Consider the following 25,295-nt stretch of genomic DNA (forward strand, 5'->3'; position numbering starts at 1 on the left):
TCTTTCCAGCAGCTGATTGGACATTCACACACAGAGTTGAGAGGCTATATAAATAGCTATGTTGATTGTTTACATAGCAGGGGTCAAACTCAACAACATTTGGTATTTATAACATACTTCTATAAACACTCTACCAGCCAGCACAGCCTCAGATTTAGACTCCCAAAACATCTTGGTAGAAACATTCAGTTAGCATTAACCCAGGAGCAGAGTTGACCGTGTATGTGTGCCTTTGAAAAAGCAAAATCAAAACCAAAAGGTTTTATTGGGTTATAAACCATTGCCAAGCAGCCGCCTGCCTGAGTAGCAGTGAACCATGGACAATTAACCAATTAGCCACTTACACATAGTTTGAGTTTTCTCTGCAGTGTCTTCCCTTTTCGGGTGAGAAACCAATGTGTTCTTAGTTACAGATATAAAATGGTGGTCATGCAGAAAGGAAACAATTTCATATTGGGTCAATACTCAATTCTAATGAGGCCGGGCCAACAAGACAGCTCCAGTTTCATACACCACACAGTTCTCATGATCTGACTTTTTCCAGGGTGCATTTGGTGGTCCAAATGGGCTTCACAATTTTTCCTCCAGCCAATCTTCTCAGCTCCTGTGGAAGGCAGATTTACATTGTCAGCTCAGATGTGATGTGGTCCCCAAGTCCCTGAGACCAAGCCTGACCTCATTCAAGGAAAATCTGTGCCCCAAAATCCAGAAAGGAAATTCAGTAGAAGCCAGGATCCTAAAACAGCTCTAATATTACAGTCTCTTCCAGATGTTCACTTTTGACTGGAAACTAAACTCCATTCCCATTTCAATAAGTGTTATAAGTCATGGCCCAGTCAATCTCTGGGGGTGTGTCTATAGAATCTGTGTATATGTACATAAGTTTATGTTTGCATCTGTGGAGTTGGAAAATCATAAAAAAGTTGGCCCCCAGCCAAAAGTGTCACTAGCCAGCTCTGTGAAAGTTAATGATTCCTTGGCCACGCATCATCAGTCAGCGAGGAAAACTTGCTCTCCTGTCTATCTCTCTCCTGATTGGAAGTGGCTGGTGATGCTGCATCACCAGCTGGATGTTTGAGAGCACATAGAGAAGGACCCTGGGTGGGAGTGCCCTTTACTACTGAGTCACAACCAGGGGACAGATCTAGGGAGACAAGGCTGTGCAACAGGATAAGAGAAGACAGGGTCTGAGAGTTCCTTGGGAAGATAAGAAAGCAGCTACAAAAGGATGAGTGGGGAGAGATCTTATAAAGGAACTTAACCCTTTCTGTGCCATAGACACCTTTGACTTTCTCCTATAGCCAATAGACTCCCTTCTCAGAATATTTTTAAATTCATAAAATAAAAATACATAAGATTATAAAGGAAACCTGTTATATTGAGACATAATTATCAATTTAAAAAAAGTTCACATATCCCAAGTTAAGAATTCCTACAAGAAGGGTTATAACAACTCAGGGAAGCCCTGGAATTCTCATTAGGAAGTGATGGAGACAGAATAGTTGAAGATGACTATAGTTTTGTGATTCAGTGATTGGGATGACAGTAGTGCTAGCAAAAGAAATGAGGAAGTTAGGAGAAGGGATGGGGTTTTATGGCAAAACAAGAAATAAAATTTGCTTAAAATTCTTTGTGTTATATGTCAGAGACATGTAGAGAGCATAGTAGATAAGTTCTGGGAACTGGAGTCAAGAAAACCTATGTTCAAATCTGGCCTCAGACACTTACTAACTATGTGATCCTGGAAAAGTCGTTGAATCTATTTGCCTTAGTTTCCTTAGTTGTAAAATTGGGGATAATAATAGTACCTATCTCTCAAGGTTATTGTGAAGCTCAAATGAGGTAATTTTCGAAGCACTTAGCGCAGTGCCTGATACAAAGTAGATACTTAGTAAGGTGTTTCCTTCCATCTCTTTTATCCTGGATTTTAGTCAGATAATTTTGTGAGTTTTCATGAATGTAGATTTAACTTTAGTACATAAAATAAACATTAGATTACACAAAATGTGGAGGAGAAAACAAAAATGCAAAAAAAGAAAGTAAATCCAAATAGCTGCTTTCAAGTCAACAGAATATTTATTTAAAGTGTTCCAGTTACCAAGAACTCTGCTAGGTACCAGTCAAAAGTGAAAAAATGACGATGTCTGCCCTCAGGAAGCATATAGTTTGGTAGGGAAAACATGGTATGTATGCAAATAAATGTAATGGAAATTGAATTATAAGTGAATGCATGGAAATGTCAAGTAGAAAGGCAAGAAAATTTTGAAATGGAAAGGCATTACTTCTAGTTATGGAGATCAGGGAATAGATGAGAGTTGGAAATGAGAAGAGTCTTCCAATAGGTGGAGTTGGAGAGTGGAGGGGAGAATACAGTATAAATTCATAGAGGACCTACTTCTCAAATTAGTGAACAGTTAATGACCTGTTTTGGTAAGAAAGTACAGTGTGTGAGGGACAAAGTAGATTCTGGAGGGTCTTGAATGGCAAGTTAAAGAGGTTGTATTTTATTATGGAAGCAATGGGGAGTTGTCAAAGGTTTTTTGTTGCTTTGAGGTTTTTTTGTTTATTTGTTTTGGGCTTTTTTTTTTAGCAGGGGATAACAAAGTGATGCTTGAGTATTAAGGAAATTATTTTGGCAGTTGTGTGAATGATGAATTGAAGGAAGAGAATGGAAAGAGGGAAATCACTTAAGAGGCTATTACAAGAGATAACACAAACTGGGATTATTACATGGGTGTGGATAAATTCAAGTTATTACTGAGAAAGAATCAACATAAACATGGCGATTCCTTGAATATGAGGGGTTGAGGAAGAGGGAGAATTAAAGATGATTGCAGTTTTGAGCCTCAATTTCTGAGAAGACAACAGTACCATAAAAGAAATAAGGAAGTTAGGAGAAAGACAAAGTTTTGTAGCAAGATAATGAGTTTAATTTTGAAATGTTTTGAGTTTGAGTTCAGTCTAATAGAAAGAATACTAGATTTAGGATCAAGAGAGACCTTGGCTAATATTCTACCTCTGTTGTGTATTGGTTTTGTGACCTTGGGCAAATCATTTAACCTCCTGCATCTGTATCCCTATCTTTAAAATGCTGGTAGTATTTAACTCAAAAGATTGCTGTGAGGACCAGAAGGGATAAGGTTTGTGAAATATGTCGCAAACCTTTAAGTTCTATATAAATGTGTATCATCACCATCATCGTTGTTATTTTGTCCCACAACATGATACCCCAAACTGACTCTGCCAGTGAAGGTTCCCAAAAGACAGAGACTGTGGGAAGTTTTTCTTCCCTCTACCTCAGGCACCCACAAGAGCTGCCCCACCTGAGAAGCCAGTCCCAGAAGGTGGGAAACTTCAGTCTCTGTTGGAATCCCTCCAGACCCAGCCCTATCCTAAGGGCTACAGAGAAACTGGAAGGTCCCAGGAGTTCTGGCAAGAATAAAAAGTGGCGAGAGGGAATGTAGGGGTTGATTAGGAGCAGTGGTGGGGACCCTGTGGCATTAAGGCCACATATGGCCTTCTAAATCCTTAAGTGAGGTCTTTGGACTGAATCCAAATTTTACAAACACATACCTTGGAGCATCACAGCCTGTATTTCTTTGACAGGAGTATTAACCAGGGCCTTTCACTTCTAAGTCAGGTGACCTGTGCTGATAAAATGTCACTATTTCCTACCTTCCCAGAGCAAAACAGACTGACCTTTATGTAGTCCTAGAAAAATATATTGTAGCTCAGTATGACCTGGTAACATGTGCTTGTATGCTCAGATGAATAGTTGGATCAATTATGTTGGACTGAACTCAGTGGAATTAGGTGAGTGTACAAATAGCAATAATAATAATAAAAAATCCTACGTTAGGAATGGGGGACTGGGAAGGAGGAGTTTTGGGGTTTTATTTTTTGGTGTGGCCTGGACTTTGAAAAATGGAAAAAAAGCGAAACTGAAGACCCTCTCCATTTTTTTTTTTTTTTTGCTATCTGACCAAAAAGTAAACCCCAGGTGCTTAGCAGCAAAGAGATTGTTGCCAAATCTTTAAAAGAACTTTAGTCAGTCTCTAGGACTTTCATTTCACAGAGGTATGAGTTGGCAAGCTCAACTTGCTAAGTCCAAACAACATGACTTTCTTCTCATCAAGGAGCCCTTGAGAGCTCTCACTTCAGTGGAGACATGCAGTACTTAAAGAAAGTGACCATGATTCAGAAAGGAAACCCATGCTAACTTGGCCCTCACCCTGAAATTATGAATCAATAGAACACTAACTGCAGCCGGTAAACAGCCAGTCAAATCCATTTGGGAAAGTCATCCCTCACCGTGGACAAGAGGAAGCAGATTAGAGAAAACTAAGGAGTTCTACTCGGTAATTCATCTAAGTCCCACCTCATCCAGGCTGATTGGATCAGTTTATAGTCAGCATGAATGTGTAGGGTTTAGGTCTAGTCCAAGGTTTGACTCGGGGTCTAGTTCATGACCACCATTTGCCCCCTGAACCCACCCTGAAACATGGACTCCCAAATAAGATACTGGTTCAGATTGATTGAGATTGAACCAAATGACTTGTAATTCTAACCATGACATTCAAGGGATAGGAAGGTGGAAAAGACCTCAGAAGCCATCCAGTTCAGCCCTTTCATTTTACAGATGAGGAAACTGAGATTCAAGGAAGTCAAATGAGTGGTCCAAGGTTACACAACCAAGTTTCAGTCGCAAGATTTGTATCCAAATCCTCTGACTCCAAAATTTCCCTGCACTACAATACACTCAGAATGGGCCAGGTTCAACCTGGATTTCCTGAGTTTGCTTTGGAACAGAATAGAATAGCTATTCCCATCCCCCCCTCCTCCCTCTGGTCTAGCTCAGTTAAGATCAGGAACCCTAGCAGTCCTCATCAATGACGTCATTAGGAGTGTTTCAGATACAATACTGAGATTCTGCTATTGTCCATTCTTAATCTTTCCCTCTACTGCCTTTCTTCCTTTGGGTTATCTTTGTGCACACGTTCTGAGGCAGAGATATAGCTATGTCACTATAGAAAAACATTCAGTTGTCAAGAAGTCTATATTCAAACACAGAAGATTACTCTTAGTACCAGAAAACAAAAACAGAATTAGATCCCAAAGGCCAGCCTGTCCCACAGGTTGCCTTAGCTTAAAAAAAAAAAATAGACCTAATAGAGAGCCCTAAATAATAGCAGCCTTCTCTGGAAAGATAGAAATTCCAGAGATGAAAGGCTCAGCTCTGGAAAACATCCTTCCCCCTCCTTTCCTCCTGGGAGAAAATGAAAAGCTCTGGAGCTATTGTAAAATTACCCAGTCTAAATTCCCCAGTCTACAAGGATATCCAGAGGATATCTGCCAAAGATCATTTAGACCCCCTGGCCACTCTGCACAGCCAGACCCTCTGTCAGACAGTGATGGCTAAAGTGGGAGCAGATTCATTGGACTCTCCTCTTCTGCTGGCTGCGACTTTAATTACAGAGCAGCTAGCGAAGCCACAAGTGTTCTTACAACAGAACCCTGACTTGAAAAGGGAACCACAGGCCTCAGGCCCTTCGCCAGCTCAGTTGCCTTACTCCCTGGCCGATTCTGAGGAAAGCCTGGAGCACCCACCTCAAGCTTCAGCGGCAGACAGCAGAGACCCCTCTTAATGGCCCTAGTATCTCCCACACGTAGCTTTACAAGGAAGGAGCTTTTCTGGCCTGAACCCACAGGAGTACAGACTAATTAGTAAACACTGAACAGTTTAATGCTGCAAACAAGCTGCCTGGTGTCAGGCAATTTTTCCCTTAGAAGTACATGCTTCTGAAGGTTAGGTAAATTTGCTAAGGCCTTTTGTATATTTTTTCTTTTTCCTTCAGATAGCACTGTTTAGGGTCAGAGGGGAGGCTGCACAAAGAAGCAGGGTTTGTGTGGGAGTGTGTCCTCCATTGAGAGAACTCCATGAACCAGTCATATTTTGTCAACCTTTTCAACAGCATCAGACACCTTCTGATTCAAAGAGAATAGATCTCTAGGAGGAGGTCCTTTTCATTTAACAAAAATGAAGTAAATGGTTTACTGATATTTTTTTTTTATTTTACATTGCTGTACCTTCCTTTGGCTGTACTATCTACCTCTCTCTGTAGAACTCTGTTGTTGGGTTATTTCAATTGTGTCTGACTCTCTGTGACACCCTTTAGGGTTTTCTTGGCAAAGATATTAGAGTGGTTTACCATTTCCTTCTCCAGCTCACTTTGTAGAGGAGGAATAAACAGGATTAAGTGATTTGGCCAGGCTCACATAGCTAGTAAGTGTCTGAGGTCAGATTTGAACTCAGGGTCTTACTGACTCCAGGGCTGGTCTCTATCCACTGTATAGAAACCTTCCTTACCATAAAAAAATAAAGTAAAACTAAAGAAATCAATGTATTGCTCGGGTCAACACGTACTTCATTCATACCTCCTTCTGTTGAAAGGAAGGAAACGTACTTCACCACCAGTCCTTGGAGTCTCTACTGGTCATGACATCAATCAAGAGTTGTGTTGTCTTTCAAAGTTATTTTCCTTGATGTTATTGAAATCCTTATGTCAGATTGTCCTCTTTGTTCTCTTTATTTCACCCCATGTCAGTGACTTGTGTGTAATCTGCAAGACTTCCCAAGTTTCTTCCTTCTTTTCTCTGTATAGCAAAGTTCCTTTGCATCCATATATCCATACACCACAATTTGTTCAATTATTCCCCAATCAATGGATACCCACTTTGAGTCAAGTCCTTTGCTTTCACAAAAGTACTCCTATGTGTGTATGTGTGTGTGTGTGTGTGTGTGTGTGTGTGTGTGTGTGTGTACCTGGAAATTTTTCCTTCAGTCTTTGACCTTCTTGTAGATTATGCAATTTGGTGTTGCCTCTTTCAGGTAGTCAGTGTCTACCCTTAAAATAAAATAGCCTTTGCCAGGAGAGGCTAACTATACCATCTTAATGCATCTCACACCTAGGAAAATATTAAGATCATATTCTGTTAGAGCTAGAAGGGAGATAAGACATTTAACCTCTCATTTGTTCTATTCCATGTCATATTTCAACAAGGAGTGGTCCACTGTTAGCCTTTTCCCAAAAATCCCAAAACGCTTCACTAGACTATCTAATTCCCTTTTGAAACACTCATAGGAGATAAGCAAAAGCAAGTATGACTAGCTTCACAATATTTTTTTAATTTGGACACAGAGAAATTAAGTTGTTTGCCACAAAATCTCAGGGTTTTTCCTGAGAAAACAATGACTAAAAAGCAGGTCTTCTGACTTGTAGGCTAAAATCCCTGTCATTAGGCCACTAAATCTCATAAATCCCTATGAGGCACACATGGGGGAAGGAATAAAGCTATGCTAAGGAGGCAGAAAAACAGTTTCAGCCTCCCTCTAAAGCATTCAGATTTGCCAAAACTTTTAGATGAAGTCTTTCTGGGGTATAAGCCAAAGTACACAGAGAAAAATAATATATTGAGGCTCTCTGAAAAGAAAAAAGGGAGGGGGGGTATATAAAGTCCAATGGGGAAATGAAAAAGCCTGTTTCTCTATGGGACTGCTAAACACTTGGTCAGTACTTCCCCCACTCTTTACTATCCACCCCTCTTTCTTTGTCCTTTCACACAGTTAAGACTTAAACCACAGGAAACTGAAAGAGCTTTGATGGGTTAAAAGATGCTATCCATTAAAGGTCATGAGGCCTGGTGCTCTGTGCATCTGTCACTGAATTAACCAAATCAATTTCCCAATTGATGTCATTGTGTCATGCTGTCTAAAAGGTTAGGAAATCAGTCTCAGGAACATCTTGATTCCATTAGGAGGTCTGGCTGAGAACAGGAATTAAACATTGTTTTCCTTTTATAGTATCTGGCCATCTAAGAAGAAAGTAGATACATTGGAACCCCTTTACGTGATTGATTTTGAGGGACAAGACTAATAATCATATTAGCAACCAAAAAAATCAAGTTTTCATGATACAAAATTGACGTCTTTGGGGACCATGATTTGATTTCTGGTATATCTGAATCTGTGTAATTATGAGTTATGTCCTAACAATCCTACCATACTTCCTTCTAGTAGTTTATATGTGTGTGTGTGTGTGTATGTGTGTGTGTGTGTATATATGTATGTATGAATGTATATGTGTGTGTATATATATATATACATATATATATTGTGTGTGTGTGTGTGTGTGTGTGTGGAGAGACAGTCTGATTTCTTATTTGGAGAAAGTGATGGCTCTACTTAGAAACTCCAGTGAAGCAAGAATTGGTTTTATCAAACTGAGGTAGAACAAATCCAAAGAAGAAAAAAATTTATAAACTCAGAGAGTGCAAAAGTAAAGCTAAGTGCATTGTAGGCCTCTGCTTGCCTTGGACTCGCCCTGAAGAAAGCAAACCATAATTCATCCAAATGGTCTGCTCTCCATCATCATCAGAACCATTTGCTAAGTACAAAATTGCATATAGTACCATGCAAAGAGAGCTGTACAATCACAAGCCTTGGGCTAATCTGAGACTTGGACATCTACTGCTTTTATTTTCACATTATTGTAAGCCCAAGGGCATGAAGGAAAGAATGGACTAAGGAAGCTAAGCAATTATAAGTAGGGAACTGATTGAAATAAGAAGATTGGGATGTCTCACAAACAGGAAGGAGTCAGGCATAGTGCCTCTGTGAGAAAGTTAGAAACCTAAGTATCAATCATCATCCTGACGGAGCTAATTCTTACATGACTATTGGCCAATAGGCATATATGGCTTTTCTCCTCAAATAATAGTCTCCTTGGGGGTAGAGACCACCTATACTCTGTAACATCAAGAACATTGGTAGGCATTCTTTCAATAATCATTAAGAGAAAAAGAAAGGAATGGAGGGAAGGAAAGCAAAAAAAGTTAGAGAAACATGGTGTTAGAATCACAAAATCCAAATTCGAGTCTCAACATTGCCTCTCACCGCTGATGTGACGTTGTGCAAATCACTTAGCCTCTGTCCTATCTTGTGTGATCATTCGTTTTTAATGAATTCATTGACTGAAGAATTATCAGGGCACTAAGAAGTCAATTAAAAGTAGCTCTATCTTTAGAAATGGAACTACATAAGACAAAAATCATATCATCTGCTTTTATGCTGTACACTTCATCTTTATCTCAAGCTACGTACAAATAATGTATGTGTGTGTGTGTATGTACATTTCTAGATACCCACATTCCTTTTGCTTCAATATTCAGGGTCACAAAATCATTGATTTAGAGCTGGAAGAGAACACAGAGGTCATCTAGTCCAACCTTTTCATTTGAGAGACGAGGATGCTAAGGGTCACTAAATCACTTACTTATCCAAGGTCAAATGGGTAGCTGGTGGTCGAGCTGTCTAGTCCTATGTCCTCTGCCTTTAAATTCAACATTTATTCCATTCTACTATGTTATTTCAAGGATCTGTGATTTCTTTGGAATCAATTGTTACCTAAAAAGATAGTCTTTATTGAGCCACTCAGGCCTTGATTATGAGCCCTTCCAAATTTAGCTAGGCTCTCCCAGGAAAAATAAAGATGCGATGTGTCATCAAGCCCATAGTCCTAGTTTGGGAGGGCTGACAAGAGCTGGCAGAATTTAGACCATTCCTATATCACAATAAGCTAGATGTCCTCACCGATGTCTAAATGTGGTACTGTACTGCTGGTTTCTGCAATATGAAGTTGACCAAAAAAAATTTTTTTATTCATGTTTTTGAAGTATTTTGAAAATATGCCTATCATCTTATCACTTATTGATTCTTCCCTATATGTGATAACTAGTTGGGCCAGTGAAAGAAATAATTCACATGGAGATTATTGTCATTCCTGGTAACTGAGTAGTAGTCAAGAAAAGATTCAGGATTTTCCCAGGCCTCTGGACTCCTTATTATCATCGCTGCTCTGACACTCCCGGTTAGTGACCATATTTACTTTAAAGGGATATGCTGGCAGAGATCTCCACAAATATGCATGGATGGTGACAGTTAATGACATCAGGCCCCTCTGCCGTTGCCAGTACAGTTTCATCCCACAAAGTGCAGCAAATCTCTTTTTATTAGTGCTGAACAGTAGTTGTCTACAAAATTTGGGCTTCAGTGCAAAAATCAGAGTATACTATTGGGGTCCTATTCTTTTAAGCATTTATATTCTGTCCTGGCAAGTTTCTCAAAGGTGACATTTTTTAGTTAGCTACTCTTTTCAATATTCCTTTTGTACATATTGTTATTCTCACCTCTTATTATATAAATTAAGATACTGAGTCTCCAAAAGTAAGTCATGGGCCTCGGATTAGAATGAGAATCAGTGGCAAATTGGAACCTGGAGCCCAAGGCCATTCAGGTGTGTTCCTGAAGTCAAACAGCATGCAGCACTTTGTCATAGTAGATTTAACATTGCTTTTTAGTGCAAACTTCCAAATGGAGCTTGTAAGGGTTTTATTACATAATCATCATGATTTATATAGTGCTTTCAAGTTTTCACAATGCTTTATAAATATCTCATCAAATCCTCACAACCCTAGGAGATGAGTGCTATTATCCCTATTTTATAGATGAGGTAACTGTTGTATTAATCATTTCGGATTAAGTGATTTGACCAGGGTTACAACTCAGAAGTTGAATTTGAATTCAGGATTTCCTGACTCCAGGTTGATCACTCTATCCACTGAATTACCATCTATTTAGGGACACAGAAGGATGAGATGTTATATAGAGAGCTTTGTGGTTCAATCATTTTTCAATTGTGTCTGGCTCTGTGTGACCCCCATGTGAGGTTTTCTTGGCAAAAAATATTGGACTGAATTGCTATTTCCTTTTCCAGCTCATTTCAGAAATGAGGAAACTGAGGCAAACAAGATTTAGTGACTTGCCCAAGGTCACACATTTAGTAAATGTTTGAGGCCAGATTTGAACTCACGAAGATGAGTCTTCCTGGCTCCTGGCCCAGCACTCTATCCACTGCACCATAGAAAGCTTAGAAAAAGCCAAAGCACTGGTGACAGAAGGAAACATTTCCTTTTATCGTTTAGGGGGAAAAAAAAGAAAGAAAAATCATTGTGAAGGAAAAATGGGCTTGTTAAGACATTTCCTATTTTTTAATCACTTTTTCCTCTTTCTCAAAATCTTTCCTCTTTTAAAATGAACCACACACAAATTGCCATTCATTCATAGTCTCCTCTAGAAAGGAAACATGGTCAGAGGGTTAGCGTAATGTACCAGGTGTCCTGTAGTTCAGTTTCTGTTTCTACCACTGACTTTCTGGGTAGCCTTAGTCAGAGGACTTAACTTTTCTAGATCTCATTTCCCCATCTGTAAAAGCAGAAGAAAGAACATTTGTCACTGACCCTTCTTGAAATGGTATCCAAAGTTCAAAGAGAAAACCTTTGCAAAGCTTTTTATTCAGAATCTCAAATGAATGCTATTAGCCTAGTATTATTTTATATAGGTAATAATTAATAAACTCAGATTATTGATAGGATAGTGTGTGTCATAGCCTCTAATTAGCTTTTTGTGCATAATTATCCAGAAGGAAAAAAATGTACAGAATCCTAATAGGACTAACTCAGTCACCTTGTCTTAGCACAGCTAATAATGATTAGGTGTATCTCTGGTGAGTCTTTCATCTGAAGATCTCAAAGCATGTTACGTTCTTTATCTCGGAGGAGGGTTATTATCTTAGACACAACGATGCTATCTAACTAACCTGAGGTTAGACAGTCATGTCAGTAATAGCAGAGGGAATAACATACATGTGTTCAGGTTCTTATTCTGTCTGTAAAACCATGAAGTCTTACGTGAGGGAAGCAGAGTCAAGTCAAGTCAGCAAACATTTATTAAGTGTGCTGACACTGGGAATGCAAACACAAGCAGAAGATGATCTCCTGCCTTCAAAGAGCTTTCCCCAAAGAATGGGGGAGTTGAAAAGGAGGACTGAAGGGGATCTCCAAGTAGGGGTGTGGAAGAGGAAATCCAGAGCGTCAGGGAAGCAACCTCAAGAGAAAAGATGACTTGACTGGCCAGGGGAGTCCCTTTCAAATGGAGATTCTGGGAGGAACTGGCCAATAAGAGGAAGAGGCTGCAGGGGCAGAGAATACTTCCAGTGTGAGAAGTCCAGGCCACAGAGCTAGAGTGTACTTTCAGGGCAAAGAGATATGTGGCATGGTAAAGAAAGTCCAGAGAGTCAGGAGTGCAGATGGGAGAGGTATGAAGACTTGGCTGGCCTGGGGTCCTCCTTCAAATGGAGGTTCTGGGAGGACTCTGCTGGTTTATACTCTACCAGCCCAGTGCTTGACGGACCAAGAGGACAGAACCTCCAGGGAATAGGGCATCGGAAACAAAGACCTAAAAATGTTCTAATCCACTACAGAATCTCAGAACCCAAAGGGACCCCACAACCTATCCCCCAAAGAGAACCATCTCTACAGTATCTTTAATAAGTGGTCATCCAGCAAGGTGGGACAGTGGATAGAGCATTGGGCTTGGAGTTAGGAAGACCTGAGTTCAAATCCTTCCTCAGACGCTTGCTTCCTAGTTGTGTGACCCTGGGCAAGTCACTCAGTTTTCTCAAATGTAAAATGAGGACAGTAAATAGCTTTTACCTCTCAGGGTTGATGGGAAGATCAAATGAGATCATGTTTGTAAAGCTCTTAGCACAGTGTCTGACACATGGCAGGTGCTTAATAAATGCCCATTATCTGTCCCTTCCTTTCCTTCTCTTCCCTAACCTCTCCTTGAAGAACACTAATAATGGGAAATCTCTACCCATTGCTTCTCAGTGTTCTTTCCATGTAACATTTGTTTAGATATTTGAAAACAGATCTTATTTCCACCCTAAGTATTATTTTCTCCAGATCCTTCCATTATGTATTATTTTCTCTAAATTATTCCCTTTCTGGCATAGATTCCAGTGCTCTCACCATCCTGGTTAGTTTCCTCCAGACATTCTCTAGCATTGTCATTTTCCTTCTTAAAGAAACGCACACAAAATGGAGCATGATGCTAAAGATGTGAATGGACCAGAATATAACAGAATTCAACTTTCCATCATCCTGGAAATTCTCTCTCTTAATAGCACTTCAGTTTATTTCCCTTTTGGAGGTGTGCCAGCTGACATCTACTGAAAACAATAACGACAATTTCTTTTCAGATAAATTGAAATGGCTCTGGTCACACCCCATCTTAAAGTTAATATTTTGATCCCAAGTGCAGGATTTAAAATTTATCTCTATAAAATTCCATCTTATTGTAGCGAGTGTACATAGTCCTGTCCTGGGTCTTTGTTGTCTCACTGATAATAAGATCTTTATTCCAGTATTTTGGGTTTCTAGGGAGTCAGGCAATCTGCCCCTCCAGTGAATCCCACCTTGCATGGCAGTTCTCTAGTCATACAGTGCTACCCTAGGTAGAACTCCTCTTAAAGTGAATGGAATTGTGGGTTATTAGGGAATCGAGCAACCCTCATGTATGATGAGTTCCATCTCCAGTGGGCCATATATAATTGCCAAGGCTTACTGTAGTACTCTTAATGGACACTCTCCACATGAGCACTTGAGGTCAGTGGGGTATCAAACCCTACTCAGTAGGATCTAGGTGGTCCACACAACTCACAGCTGAAGGAGGGCAGGGTCCAGGTTTGCCCCTTTATATCCTGACTCTATCCTTTCTTGTTCATTTGCCCCAAGAATTCTTCTGTGGCTCCACAGCTACTGTGGTACTTCTGTTGACTCATCCCTGTAGCTTTCAGTTTGATCCAGACACTCCTTAGTGTTCAGCTGCTCCCTGTGGATTTTAAGTGACTTCACATGGTCCCCTGGAGGGGTGTGAGAGTAGGCTTCGCTCTAGGGAACCAGCTTTGTATATGTCCAACTGACTTCTCTCCATCTGATCTCTCAGCTCTTGGGCTGCTCGACCTGCTTCTCCAGCTCTCAGTTTTAAAGATGAAGCCCAAGGGCATAGGTCAAGCATGTGAACTGGCAGTGAAAATACCTGTAACATCAAGGTGTGATGTCAACTAGTATCCAGAACACATGCAAGAAATTCATCCTTTATTAAAGAGTTAACCCTGTGAAAGGAATTTCACACCTTGTTTAGGAGATTACATCAGTCCATGATATAGACTGTGAACAATTTTTAAACTTGAATAGCTTATTGATAAAAGTGTGGAACACAACATAACTATGGCTTATAAAGCCAAGTCAGATCCCTGGAGGTCTCAGTCAGGGGCTTTCCTCTGAGTTGACTTGGATGACAAATCTTTGGGTCTGGTCATTCCACCAAATCTGAATCCACCTTACTGAATGATTGCTTCACCAGCATCTCCCAATTTTGTGTAAAATGATAGCAAGAGGGATTCTCAAATGCTTTGCTTAAGCCTAGGTAAATAACATTCCCCTAATCTACCAATCTGGTAACCCTGTCAAAAAAGGAAATGAGTTTAGTCTGGCATGGCCTGTTCCTGATGAAGCCATGCTGGCTCTCTGTTATCACTGCTTCCTTTTTTAGATGCTCACTAATAATCCCTTTAATAATACATTCCAGAATGCACTCGGGTTTTGCCAGGAACTTAAGTCAAGCCCATGGGCCGTTAGCAGAGGCCACTTTCTTCCTTTGTTTGAAAATTAGGACACTGTTTGCATTTCTCTAGCCCCATGGCATTGCTCCCATTCTCCATGGCCTTTCAGAGATCACTAACGCTGGCTTAGCAATCACATTCAGCAGCTCTGGGGTGTAGTTTATTAGGATCTGGTCACTTGAACTCATCAAGGGCAGATCAGAACATTCATTATCTCCTTATGTACCTTGGATTTCAGTTCCTTACCAGCCATTTTTTTCTCCATCTTTTACAGTCCAAGGGTCATTCTCCCCAGCAGGGGAAACAGAAGGAAACAGAACATGCAATTTATATATATTCTGTAACAAACTAATAAACTATCATTTTATCCCAGATTAGCCATGCTAACTTCAAAAACTTTTGTTTAGTGAGGCATTAGAGGATACCAAGTCACTTGAAAGTGTGTTGTCCTTACCCAATGAGCCCTCCTTTACAGTAAAGGAAAATAATTAAGCAAAACAAACCATAAGGGGTAGCTAGGTGGTACAGTGATAGAGCAACAGATCTGAAATCAGGAAGACCTGAGTTCAAATGTGGCCTCACACCCTTACTAGCCATGTGACCCTAGGCAAATCACTTGTTCCTGTTTGCCTCAGTTTCCTCATGATCTGGAGAAGAAAATGGCAAATTACTCCAGTATCTTTGCCAAAAACAAACTAGCAAAAAACCCAAATCGGTTCATGAAAGTCAGACATGACTGAAACAACTAAACAGAAAAACTAACACAGTGACCAAGACTGACAGTACATGCAGCATTCTACTTCGTCTCTCCTGTAAAGAGGAATTCTCATCAGTAGATTAAGCGCAGATAGAAACAGATCCCTATGGGACACATGTTGGCTTAGAAAATCACAAATTAGCATTATCTATGTTGTATTGAATTTTTATTTATTTTTTTCAAGCATTTCTCAATTATATTTTATTCTGGTTCTGGCCAGCACTAAAGAATTTTACAAGCTGGAAGTTTGATACCTGTGCTTTTCATGTGTTCTCCAGGGCCAGGATTAGTCATTATACTTAAGAGTTTTCTGTGTTGTTTTCATTTGCATTATTGTAATCACTATGAATATATTGTTCTGTATGTTTTGCTTTATTTCATTTCATATAGAGTCATACAAGTCTGGGCACTTGTGTTGGCAGCAGTCCACCTCCAGGTGCCTTGGTATCCTCTAATGCCCCACTATAGAAACCCAGTCCTCAAGAAAGAATTCAAACATCCTTTGACATGTTCAATACTTTTGTCTTCTCATTCTCACAATTTCCCTTTCCTTTTCAGTATATCTAGCAATATTTTGGCCTATGGTAGGAAAGTCTTATCTACTCTGACTAATTCAAGCAAGAAACAATAAAGTTTTGAGAGCTAGCACCAGGAAGGACAAGTACATAGCATATATTAAAAACAACTGAGGACAGAGCAGCTTCTTAGGAAGAGAAGACCAGGGGGCAGGACTTCCTAGGAAGAAAACGTAAAACATGCCATCATTCCCTTGCACAGAAAGTCCTCTCCCCCCACCCCCTGCCACCCCCTGGGGCCTGCTGGGTAGAAGCACTGTCAGCCAGCCTGTGAGAAGCAGCAGCAGCCACAGGAGACAGACCTTCGGCCGAGTCCAGATGGTTTTGTTTGTGCTGGCTGGCAGACATCTAACTCTCTACAGCAGGCAGCAGTAGGGAGCATTTAGAGGAAAGACTTGCTTTTTGTTTTGTTTTGCAAGGGGCTGGGGGATGAAGGGGGAGGAGTTGCCAGGGAACTCACCACAAACATTACTCAGCTCCGTGGGGTCTTTTATCAGTTGGAGGGGAGGAGGAAGGAGGACAGAGAGAAGAAGCAAGTGCCTTAGATGCTGCTAGCTGGAATTCCCTTATGCATTTCTGCCCTACCAGGCATGGCTTCCTCTTCCGTGCTGGGAGAAGAACCCTAATGATGTGGGAAAACAGCCTCCCTGGCCACATGGCTTCCCAGTGGAACACAGTGTAACTGTGCAGGTCTGTTGGACTGAGAATAAGTGTCTGAAGCAACTGTAGCTATTCCAAGCATCTGGAGTTTTATCTGACCAGTGAGGGTACAAGAACAGAGGTCCACAGAGACATGGAATCCACCTCCCACTCTCCCCAAAGCCTTGGCCTTCATCCTAAACCTATCTCCACCATCTCTCAGCCCTTCATCTCCCCCCTTTCCAGAAAAGAAATCTAAATACTAGTTAGAAATTCTCTGTGTTACAATATCAAGAGTATTTGACCTTGAGATGGTTAAAAAAAAAAAAGTATGTTGTGAATAAAGTGAGTAAAATTCTTATTCTCTTTGCCAGCTATTTTTAAAAATAGGATTGGGAGGGAAGCTGTGAGAAGTATCAGGGAAGCATTAGCTTAGCTTGGGTTTGTTTTATTACCTTCGTGGCTGAGATAACTGCAGGTAAAATAGCTACAAATATATTTCCACTTAGAGGGGAGAGAAGAACTTTGCCTGCTTTTATTGAGAAATCTGAGTGATGCGAAGTTACATCCTCCCTTGGACACCCTGTTCAGTGTTGGGTGTCTGAGCACAGACACACACTAGAAGCAGCAATGAATCAATGACCAATAAGAAACAGCTGCAGGAGGTATCGGCTAGTATGGCTTTGGGTCATCCCTTTCTTTGAATATAGGATTCTTGCTCCTGTCACATGACTGACACCCCTCTACCCACTTGGGGGTACGTCCCCAAAACATGGAAGTAATTCTCAGATATAGAGTTGAAATGTAGCCTAAACTATAAAAGGAGAGTACAAAATTTTGGAAAAGCAATTAAGGATTGTAATGGGTGATATTGTTTGTGAAAGAGCAATCAGAAATGCATTTAGCCTGTGTAGGAAGCATCTTTTAATCCTCTCCAGATTTACTCAGGGTAACATCTTTTAAGCAAACATTCCTTAGGTCTAGATAGTATATCATGGCAGCTGGATGGAAAACACAGTGAGAGATCTAACAAAATTGATACAAGGAAGAAAAACCTTTGGCTGAAGATGGAACAATGCAGCTGAATGGAGTGTAGCTAGGGTGGGCAAGCTATGTTGCTGTTTAGTCATTTTCCAGTCATATATGACTCATCATGGCCCCATTTGGGGGCTTTTCTTGGCAGATACTGGAGTGGTTTGCCATTTCATTATCCAGCTCATTTCACTAATAAGGAAATTGAGGCAAACAGGATTAGGTGACTTGCCCAGGGTCACACCTCTAGTAAGCATCTGAGGACAAGTTTGGCTATAGCAAATCAGTAGATGTAGAGGGGAAAGGAGTGTAGGGGTGGGGAAAGAATCTTTAAGAGAGATGAGAACATAGAAACAATGATAATTGCATGACCTTAGATAAGTCAGTTAATCTCCCTGGGCTTCAGTTTCCTCATGTGTAGAGTAAGGAAATGAGAGAACTAGATGAGCACTGAAGCCCATTCCACCTCTGGCTTTGTGAGTCCATGATATACATTAGCTTCATGAGTAAAATAAAGAGGAAAGAAAGAATAGAGAAAATTAAAAACTAGAAAAGAATGATCAGCACGTCCAGGGCTCATCACCAAAAAGATCTAAAAAGCGTTTGGCTTCTTTTCTCTTTTCAGTAAGGATAATGTCAAACCCTTAAGCAGGTAATGAGAAATCCACTAACTATGTATATAATTTTAAAATTTTACTTTAACCTCTTTTGTCATTTCCAGAAGGGTTAAATGGTGTTTTCTTTTCTCCGATGAAAGAAAATCTCATTCTAGGACTAAATGAATGCAGTTTTAACTGTTTCCAAACTTGAAAATCAGATTTCTTAGATATTTTATCCACAGTTTATCTGGCTCAAAAGTGGGTTAAGACAGCCTAAGAAATATTTGCCAGGGAGTATGCTTCTAGCAGCTTAAGCCCTCACCTCCCCTTCTCTACTCCTCTTCCACTGGGCTGAGGGTAAACTCTGGTTGCGCAGAAAGTTGTTGCAGAAATGGAATTCTTGATTCTCTTTGTGTTACAGAGAAAAGAATGGGTTAGACAGGCTCATATCGTTATCTCGCGTTGCCTCCCCTGAATTAAGGTCATAACAGCCTCCGCCCTTCACAGAGAGGCTTTCTGAGGAGAGAGGAGTTTCCAAAGCACCAGTTCGAGTCAGGGATTCGTACACATTAGTGGCAGGAAGTGGAGTCCCAATGGGGGACTGGGGAATTTGAACGCTTTCCCATTTCAGCACTCTGAGAGGAGGAAACTCAGTTCAGCACTACTCACAGATGGCTACTGCTGACTTCTGAAAGATCCTTTTCTCTTTCTTTCTTTCTCTCTTCCATCCTCAAGTTTCTCTCTCTCTCTCTCTCTCTCTCTCTCTCTCTCTCTCTCTCTCTCTCTCTCTCTCTCTCTCTCTCTCTCTCTCTCTCTCTGTCTTGGAGGGAAAAAATCTGCAAAGCTGAGAGCAGTCTGAGAGAATTAAACAAAGGGAAAGGACTGGAAAGAGCTTATGTTCTTCCTTTTAAGAAACCTGCAGGAAAATCCACACCCAGCGTGCCCCCTTTTTAAGCTGGCGATCCATGTGTCCCTGTCTGTTTCAAGCAAGAAACGGAGGATAAGGAAACAGGACATGCAGACTGTACTTGGACGAGAGAGCAGCCCACAGTAGAAGTTAACAGCGGATCAGACTGCAGCTGTGAACTCCTACTGTACTTAAAGAAAGTTGTTTTCTCTTCAGATATTCCAATGGAGACAGTTAGAGAACCTGTACTTCAGAGAAAAGAAATTTTCGGTGGAAGTTCATGACCCTCGCAGGTAAGCTGGAAGATTCCTCTTGCATGTTTGAATGGATGAGATTTGCATGACTCCACCGGAAGAATGCATTCATGTTTAGGGGGGCTGCTTCTTTCTAGGATATGCTGTCCTTGTTCGGTCGTGGTAGGAGATGGGTGGTTATATTATGTAGACGATGCTCCAGATGCCAAGCTGGAAGCCGATTAGAATGTGACAATAAATAGGGTGAACCGAGCCAATTTGGTAAACTTCTCATGTGGTTATATCGCTGATGTCTCCAGTTTGGACAGCCTGCTCTCCCCCAACAGACATCCCGTTCAAGAAGGCTGAAAGCTCTTTAAAAAAAACCCTAGCACCAACAACAAACATGCTTTTCAGGGCTTAGTAGCTTTTGAAAAATTTCCAAAAATGACAGCTATAGTATATACATAATTATAAGCAGTCAGAGCAAAAGCGAACGCATAAATGAAGCAGTTACCATGCCAGCTACAGAGTACCAAACTGCATCATTCACAGCCCCCCAATTTCACGATGTTATGCTTTGGAGTGAGAGAAATAGAGTTTAGTTGGTTTGGTTTTTTTCTGCATGCCTCTACATTGTATTTTACCTCCCAGAAATTTTTCCTGGAGATACTACATTAAGACAAATCTGCTCACATTGAAAAAGATGCTAAAAAAGGGGAGGGGAGTCTCAGTTCAGAATACCACTTCAACCCAATGCTTTGCTTTTTCTTTGTCTGCTAACAGCCCTAGAATTGTATACAGCCCACAAACCGCAGTTAGAGACGTTAAAAACAGGCCTCGTACCTAAACATAAATCATTTTAGACAGGTCCAGAGTCAGATTTACAACTAAAAGGTAGCTCTAGGGGGACATTGGTAAGATCAGACTCCTGCCAAGAAAAGAAGGTTGATTTTAAATATTTTTAACTCTACCCCTTCCCTGCTCTGATGAAAAAGAAGTCTGGTACACAACTATGACTCTGGAGGGCCAGTGATACCTGCCTTCTGACAGGGAGGTGGTGGATTCAGGGCACAGAATGTATATTTTTTGGATATGACAATGCAGGAATTTATTTTGTTTGCCTATGTTTATTTGTTACAAGGGCTTAGTTTTTCCTTTTTTTCACCCCATTGATGGGGAAGGGGAGGAAGGATGGAAAATTCAATTTTCTTCATTAAAAAAAATTTTTTTTAATTAAAAGAAAAGTCTGGCACATACCACACCATGCATGAATAGACTTCAGGGTCTGCCTCCTGGTTTTTCCCCCCACCCTGCGAAGGGCCCCTATCCTTCCAAAAGATCTTTTCTCTATACTTAGGAAACATTGCCTACACAGGAAAAAGATATAGCTCATCCAATACAGTCTGTGCCTGTAGCATATGATAACTGAGCAGGACAGATGTGGAGTTTTAACTCAGTAATCTGCATAGAACAGCCACTCCAGTTAGAAGCAAAGGTCTTATCCTGCATTTCACAGCTGACTAGTAGAACAGAATCCAAAGGCACATTGGAGGTTCTACCTCACAGGCATGTAAGAAGGGAGAGCAAACCCCATGATAGTACTGCAGATGAGGAGAAAGCACTGGTAATGTTTAGAGCATGTGTCCAGTATTCAGAAAATGCTGCCACAATAGAGCAGGAATCAGAGTGACTCAAAGGGGGAGGAAAAAGCAGATTTGGAAGAGACTATTCTATACCAGGAGAAACTAGCAGTAATTTACAGTTATTTGTCCAGGGCAATAATAAGAAAGTAGATCCAAAAGGCTCTAGGTGAAGGAAAGGAAAAATAGATGTAAAAATGGAAATTAGTTTTACAAAATTTAGTCAGTTGCTTCTATCTCAGTTTCCCCCAGCAGTCAAATTAGCATGAGTGTTTTTTCTTTCTGCTTCACAAAGATATAGGAAAGGAAAAGAAATCCTCTGGGCATAATATATAATAATCTAGTATTTTAAACTTTAAGCCTTTAAATCTAGAGAAGTTAATTTAATCAGTCATTTGATTGAGGACCTTCTATTTTCAAGGTACTGAGGGAAACAACTGTGCCACTTACTACTTGTGTGACAAGTCACATCAACTCTGTGAGCCTCAGTTTCCTCATCTGTAAAATGCTGGAGATGAGTTAGATTCCCTCTAACATCCCTTTCCTATTCTAGATCCATAATCATGTGATACAAAGAAATACAAAAAATTGATTTCCACTCCCAAGGAAGGTATAGTCTAAGGGGGAGGGAGACATACAAAAACCAAAAGGTGACCATAGAACCCATTCATAGAACAATAGAAGGCAGTGGGTGATTAATTGTCATATGAGTATTATTCAGAGATTCAGAAAAAGAATAGATTATCTTGGACTGAGATGGCCAAGATAAACCCCACCCAGGAAAAGAACCTGAGCTGGATCTTCAAGGATGCATACGATGTAGGTGTTTGACCAGGAAAGGAGGAAAGATATTAGGTGAATGTTCTGTCTATGAAGGAGAAGGAGGCAGATTAGGACTGCAGAGAGCTGGAGGGCCAGGGCCTGGACATCCTGCTGCTGTCAGTACACTCCAGCTGAGGAGATCCAAACTGCTCAGTTAAACAAGGACCCTTTCCCAGGCCAAGGAACTATAAGGCACAAGTAGTACCCGAGAAACCTATTTCCCCCATTGTTAATTGTATTTGCCACACTAATTCTTAATATATTGTTTTTCTTGGAGTATAGAAGATTAATCTAATTGACTACATGTAACAATGATGCTAAGTAGTTAATACTCAACTCCTCAAACTCGTCTATTAAGGATGAGGAAGGAAGTCAGAACTGAGCATGACTATGGGAAATGTCAGCTATAATCATTTCATTAAAATGCAATCAGTTGGAAATTGCAATTACAAGAAAATAATTTACTAGAGCTAATGTTTTCCGGGTTGGAACAGTCACACATTTACTCACTGGAGTTCCCACCATCACAATGTTTATCTCTTCAATACAGAGCACAGAAGATCCTGTAGAATTGCTGGGGGGGAGAGGGTGTGGAGGGGAGCTGGCTCCATGCCTAGCTCCTGATTCCCTGGCCATCTCAATTTGTCAGATATTCAGGTTAGTAGAAGTAGGGAGAGCAGAAGAAAACAAGATTTGGGAAGGGCCTGAAGTGGGGAAAGAATGTGGTTATACTCAGCTGGTAGTTCCTTAATTTTTCCCACTATCCTTCTGAGAAAAATATTGATCCTCCCATGACCTACTGTTCATTTTGCAACTTTCATTGTCTTCAATTTCACATTTCTTCCCCCTTCCCATTCCCTGTCCCAATTCAGCTTTGCTAGAGAAGAGTAAGAGTTGAATTCGTCCCAGTTCTAACAGCTATCATGGGAGCCAAGTCCTTGGTTGGCAGTTTCATTTTAAAACCTCTATGTGTTTTGTTGTATGTGGTTCCCTCCCTCTCCCTTTTTTTTCTAGCCTCACTTCAAGTGGCAACTGTTTGCTCATTCACAAGCTGACTCTTCCCCCCTAACTTTCATTTTAACCAAAGTAACAACACAAATCATATGCACCTGGAATTAGAAGTATTCATTGACACCAGATTTGACTTTTTTCAATAAAAAAGTGAGTATTCCGGAAGGGGGGAAGGATGAGGGGCGGAGAGAAAGTTAAACCTATAACCCAAATAAACAAGAAGGAAGGAAGTAACCTTGAATTTTCCTCCAGGGAAAGGTTGACAATCCAATTTATAATTAAAATTTCCTGAAAACCATGGTTGTACTCTCTTCTTGTTACACTGGGATCTTCCAGTTTACTGATCTTAGGAAAACTCTGTTCCTTCCTTTTTCTGAATAAATGACTTGATACACCTTAACTCTTACATGAAATTCCCTACTCTATTTGGCCATAAGTTGGTGGGAAAAATTCTCTCTCTCTCTCTCTCTTTCTCTCTCCCTCCCTCTCCCTCTCTCTCTCTCCCTTCCTCCCTCCCTCCTTCTTTCTCTCTCTCCCTCATGCTGTTTTCCAAAGCTAAGATTCCATTTTCATAATGATCAGTCTACCATTACCATGTACCTCCTGACCTCTAGAAAAGTGGCCAGACAGCCTTTATTTGTTAAGAGACTTCCTTCCCTTCTGGGAAAACATGGACCTCTATTCTTATTTGCAGCTAATTATATGAAAAACCAGTGGTTTCCAGTTTCATTTTGGAAATCTAGCTGTATTCTTTCTTCTTTACTCCATGCTGAAATAATTGATATGTAATAAGAGGGAAGGGGGGAGGGGAATTCCACTCTTTCATTCATCACCTTCTAGCATCCAGTTGTCATTCCTGCTTTCTTTTTGCCTCAGTTGTATCATCTGTGAGATAATGGCTTTAGCAGAGATCAGTAATTCTCAAAATTTTTGGTCTCACAAGTCCTTTATACTCTTAAAAATTATGGGAGATGCCAAAGAGTTTTTGTTTCTATGGGTATTATCAATGACACAGTAATCTTATGAAAATCATTTTGACCTGGAGGACCTCCTGAAAGGGTATTAGGGACCACCAGAGATATGGTGGGGACCACACTTGGAGAATGACTGATCTAGATGATCTCTAAAGTTTGCTTACCTCTAACTGCTCTCCACCCCAACAAACACTTAAAATTGATAATCAACATTTCCCATGGTGGATTGAGCCTAAGGTGATGGAAAAGTCATGACTGAGTCAGGAGCTCAGACCTACAAGGATTAGGAAATAATTTACCTGTATTTCACCAAAGACCTTGCTGCCAATTAATTCAAGGCTTTTCTTGAATAGAAGGCTTGTATTCCTTCTGTTAAGTTGGGCCTTTGTCAACAAAAGAGTAGCAAGCAGGAAAGGCCAGTGGCCTGCTCTGACCCATCTGTGACCCAACAAGGCAGAGACTTGGCAGCAGCCTGAGCCCGAAGGAGTCAGGAATCCAAAAAGGGACTTTTGCTGGCTTGTCTCCGAAATGTGTGTGTGTGTGTGTGTGTGTGTGTGTGTGTGTGTGTGTGTGTGTGTGTGTGTTTGTGCGTTCTGATAAGTCACATTTTGTAACCACCCAGTATTGTACTTAGCACTATTAAATCTCATCACTGATTTACTTACTGACCCTGAAAGTAACCCTAGCATAAACATGTTCCACCTTCTTGTTCTGCTTCCCCAGGGCCTCGGTGACTAGGAGGACGTTTGGTCACAGTGGCATTGCAGTGCATACGTGGTATGCATGTCCAGCATTAATCAAGTCCATATGGGCTATGGCCATTAGCCAACACCAGTTCTACCTGGACAGAAAGCAGAGTAAGGTAAACCTCTTCCCTGGGACATCGAGGGAACAGTTTCTATTTACACTAAAGATTTCACAAAGGCTGGAGCTTTCTCCTAGATAGACCATGGATATACCTGGAGGTCACAGACTGGATGGGCCCCAGGGATCACATAACTCGGGGATTAAAAATTGGACCAGGGCCCATTTGATTCATTAATGGCATAAACTCATACCAGTCATGGTATTTTCTGCTTCTTTGGGCTCTAGATAGATGGAATAAAACCAGAATTTGCCAAGAGACCAATTCCCTCCAAGGTGCCAGAGGGGTTTCCGGCCCACCCACAAGCTCATTTGCTCATCCTTCTTGATGCAGTCTGCTAAGGCTCATTTGTGGCATTCTGACCCTCTTTCAAACCATTGAAGAATCACCTCAGACCAAATAGGAAAATTCTTTAACTAGTATTTTACGCAGTGGCAAATTGTTTTCTTCTTTCTAGAGGGGAGAGAAGTAGTAACCTTTCTCAGTTAACAGACAACACCTAACTGTTTAGGATTAATTGCTTTGACCCTCCAGGCTTTTCTAACTGCCAGCTTTATTAAATACACACACACACACACACACACACACACACACACACACACACACACACACAGAGAAAAAGAAAAAAAAGTAATGAAAACCTTCTCTAAGACTGG

At 40.7% G+C, this 25,295-nt stretch overlaps 1 protein-coding gene and 1 long non-coding RNA gene across 8 annotated transcripts in view; one reads left to right on the plus strand and one right to left on the minus strand.

Moving 5' to 3' along the window:
• Window positions 1-25,295, plus strand: part of FRMD4A (FERM domain containing 4A) — a 547,164-nt gene that overhangs the window by 458,700 nt on the left and 63,169 nt on the right. For all 7 annotated transcript variants that reach the window (XM_072653270.1, XM_072653269.1, XM_072653267.1 and 4 more), the window contains 2 exons: window positions 19,308-19,384; window positions 24,498-24,636. In XM_072653270.1, the coding sequence (XP_072509371.1) occupies window positions 19,308-19,384; window positions 24,498-24,636 (216 nt within the window). The remainder of the gene's footprint in view (window positions 1-19,307; window positions 19,385-24,497; window positions 24,637-25,295) is intronic.
• Window positions 247-17,284, minus strand: LOC140533509 (uncharacterized). Its single transcript, XR_011976945.1, has 2 exons — window positions 16,375-17,284; window positions 247-604 (listed from the first exon to the last, which is right to left on the minus strand). It is a non-coding gene; the product is annotated as an uncharacterized lncRNA (long non-coding RNA).

This window comes from Notamacropus eugenii, chromosome 3, assembly GCF_028372415.1.
Source record: "Notamacropus eugenii isolate mMacEug1 chromosome 3, mMacEug1.pri_v2, whole genome shotgun sequence".
NCBI lineage: Eukaryota > Metazoa > Chordata > Mammalia > Diprotodontia > Macropodidae > Notamacropus > Notamacropus eugenii.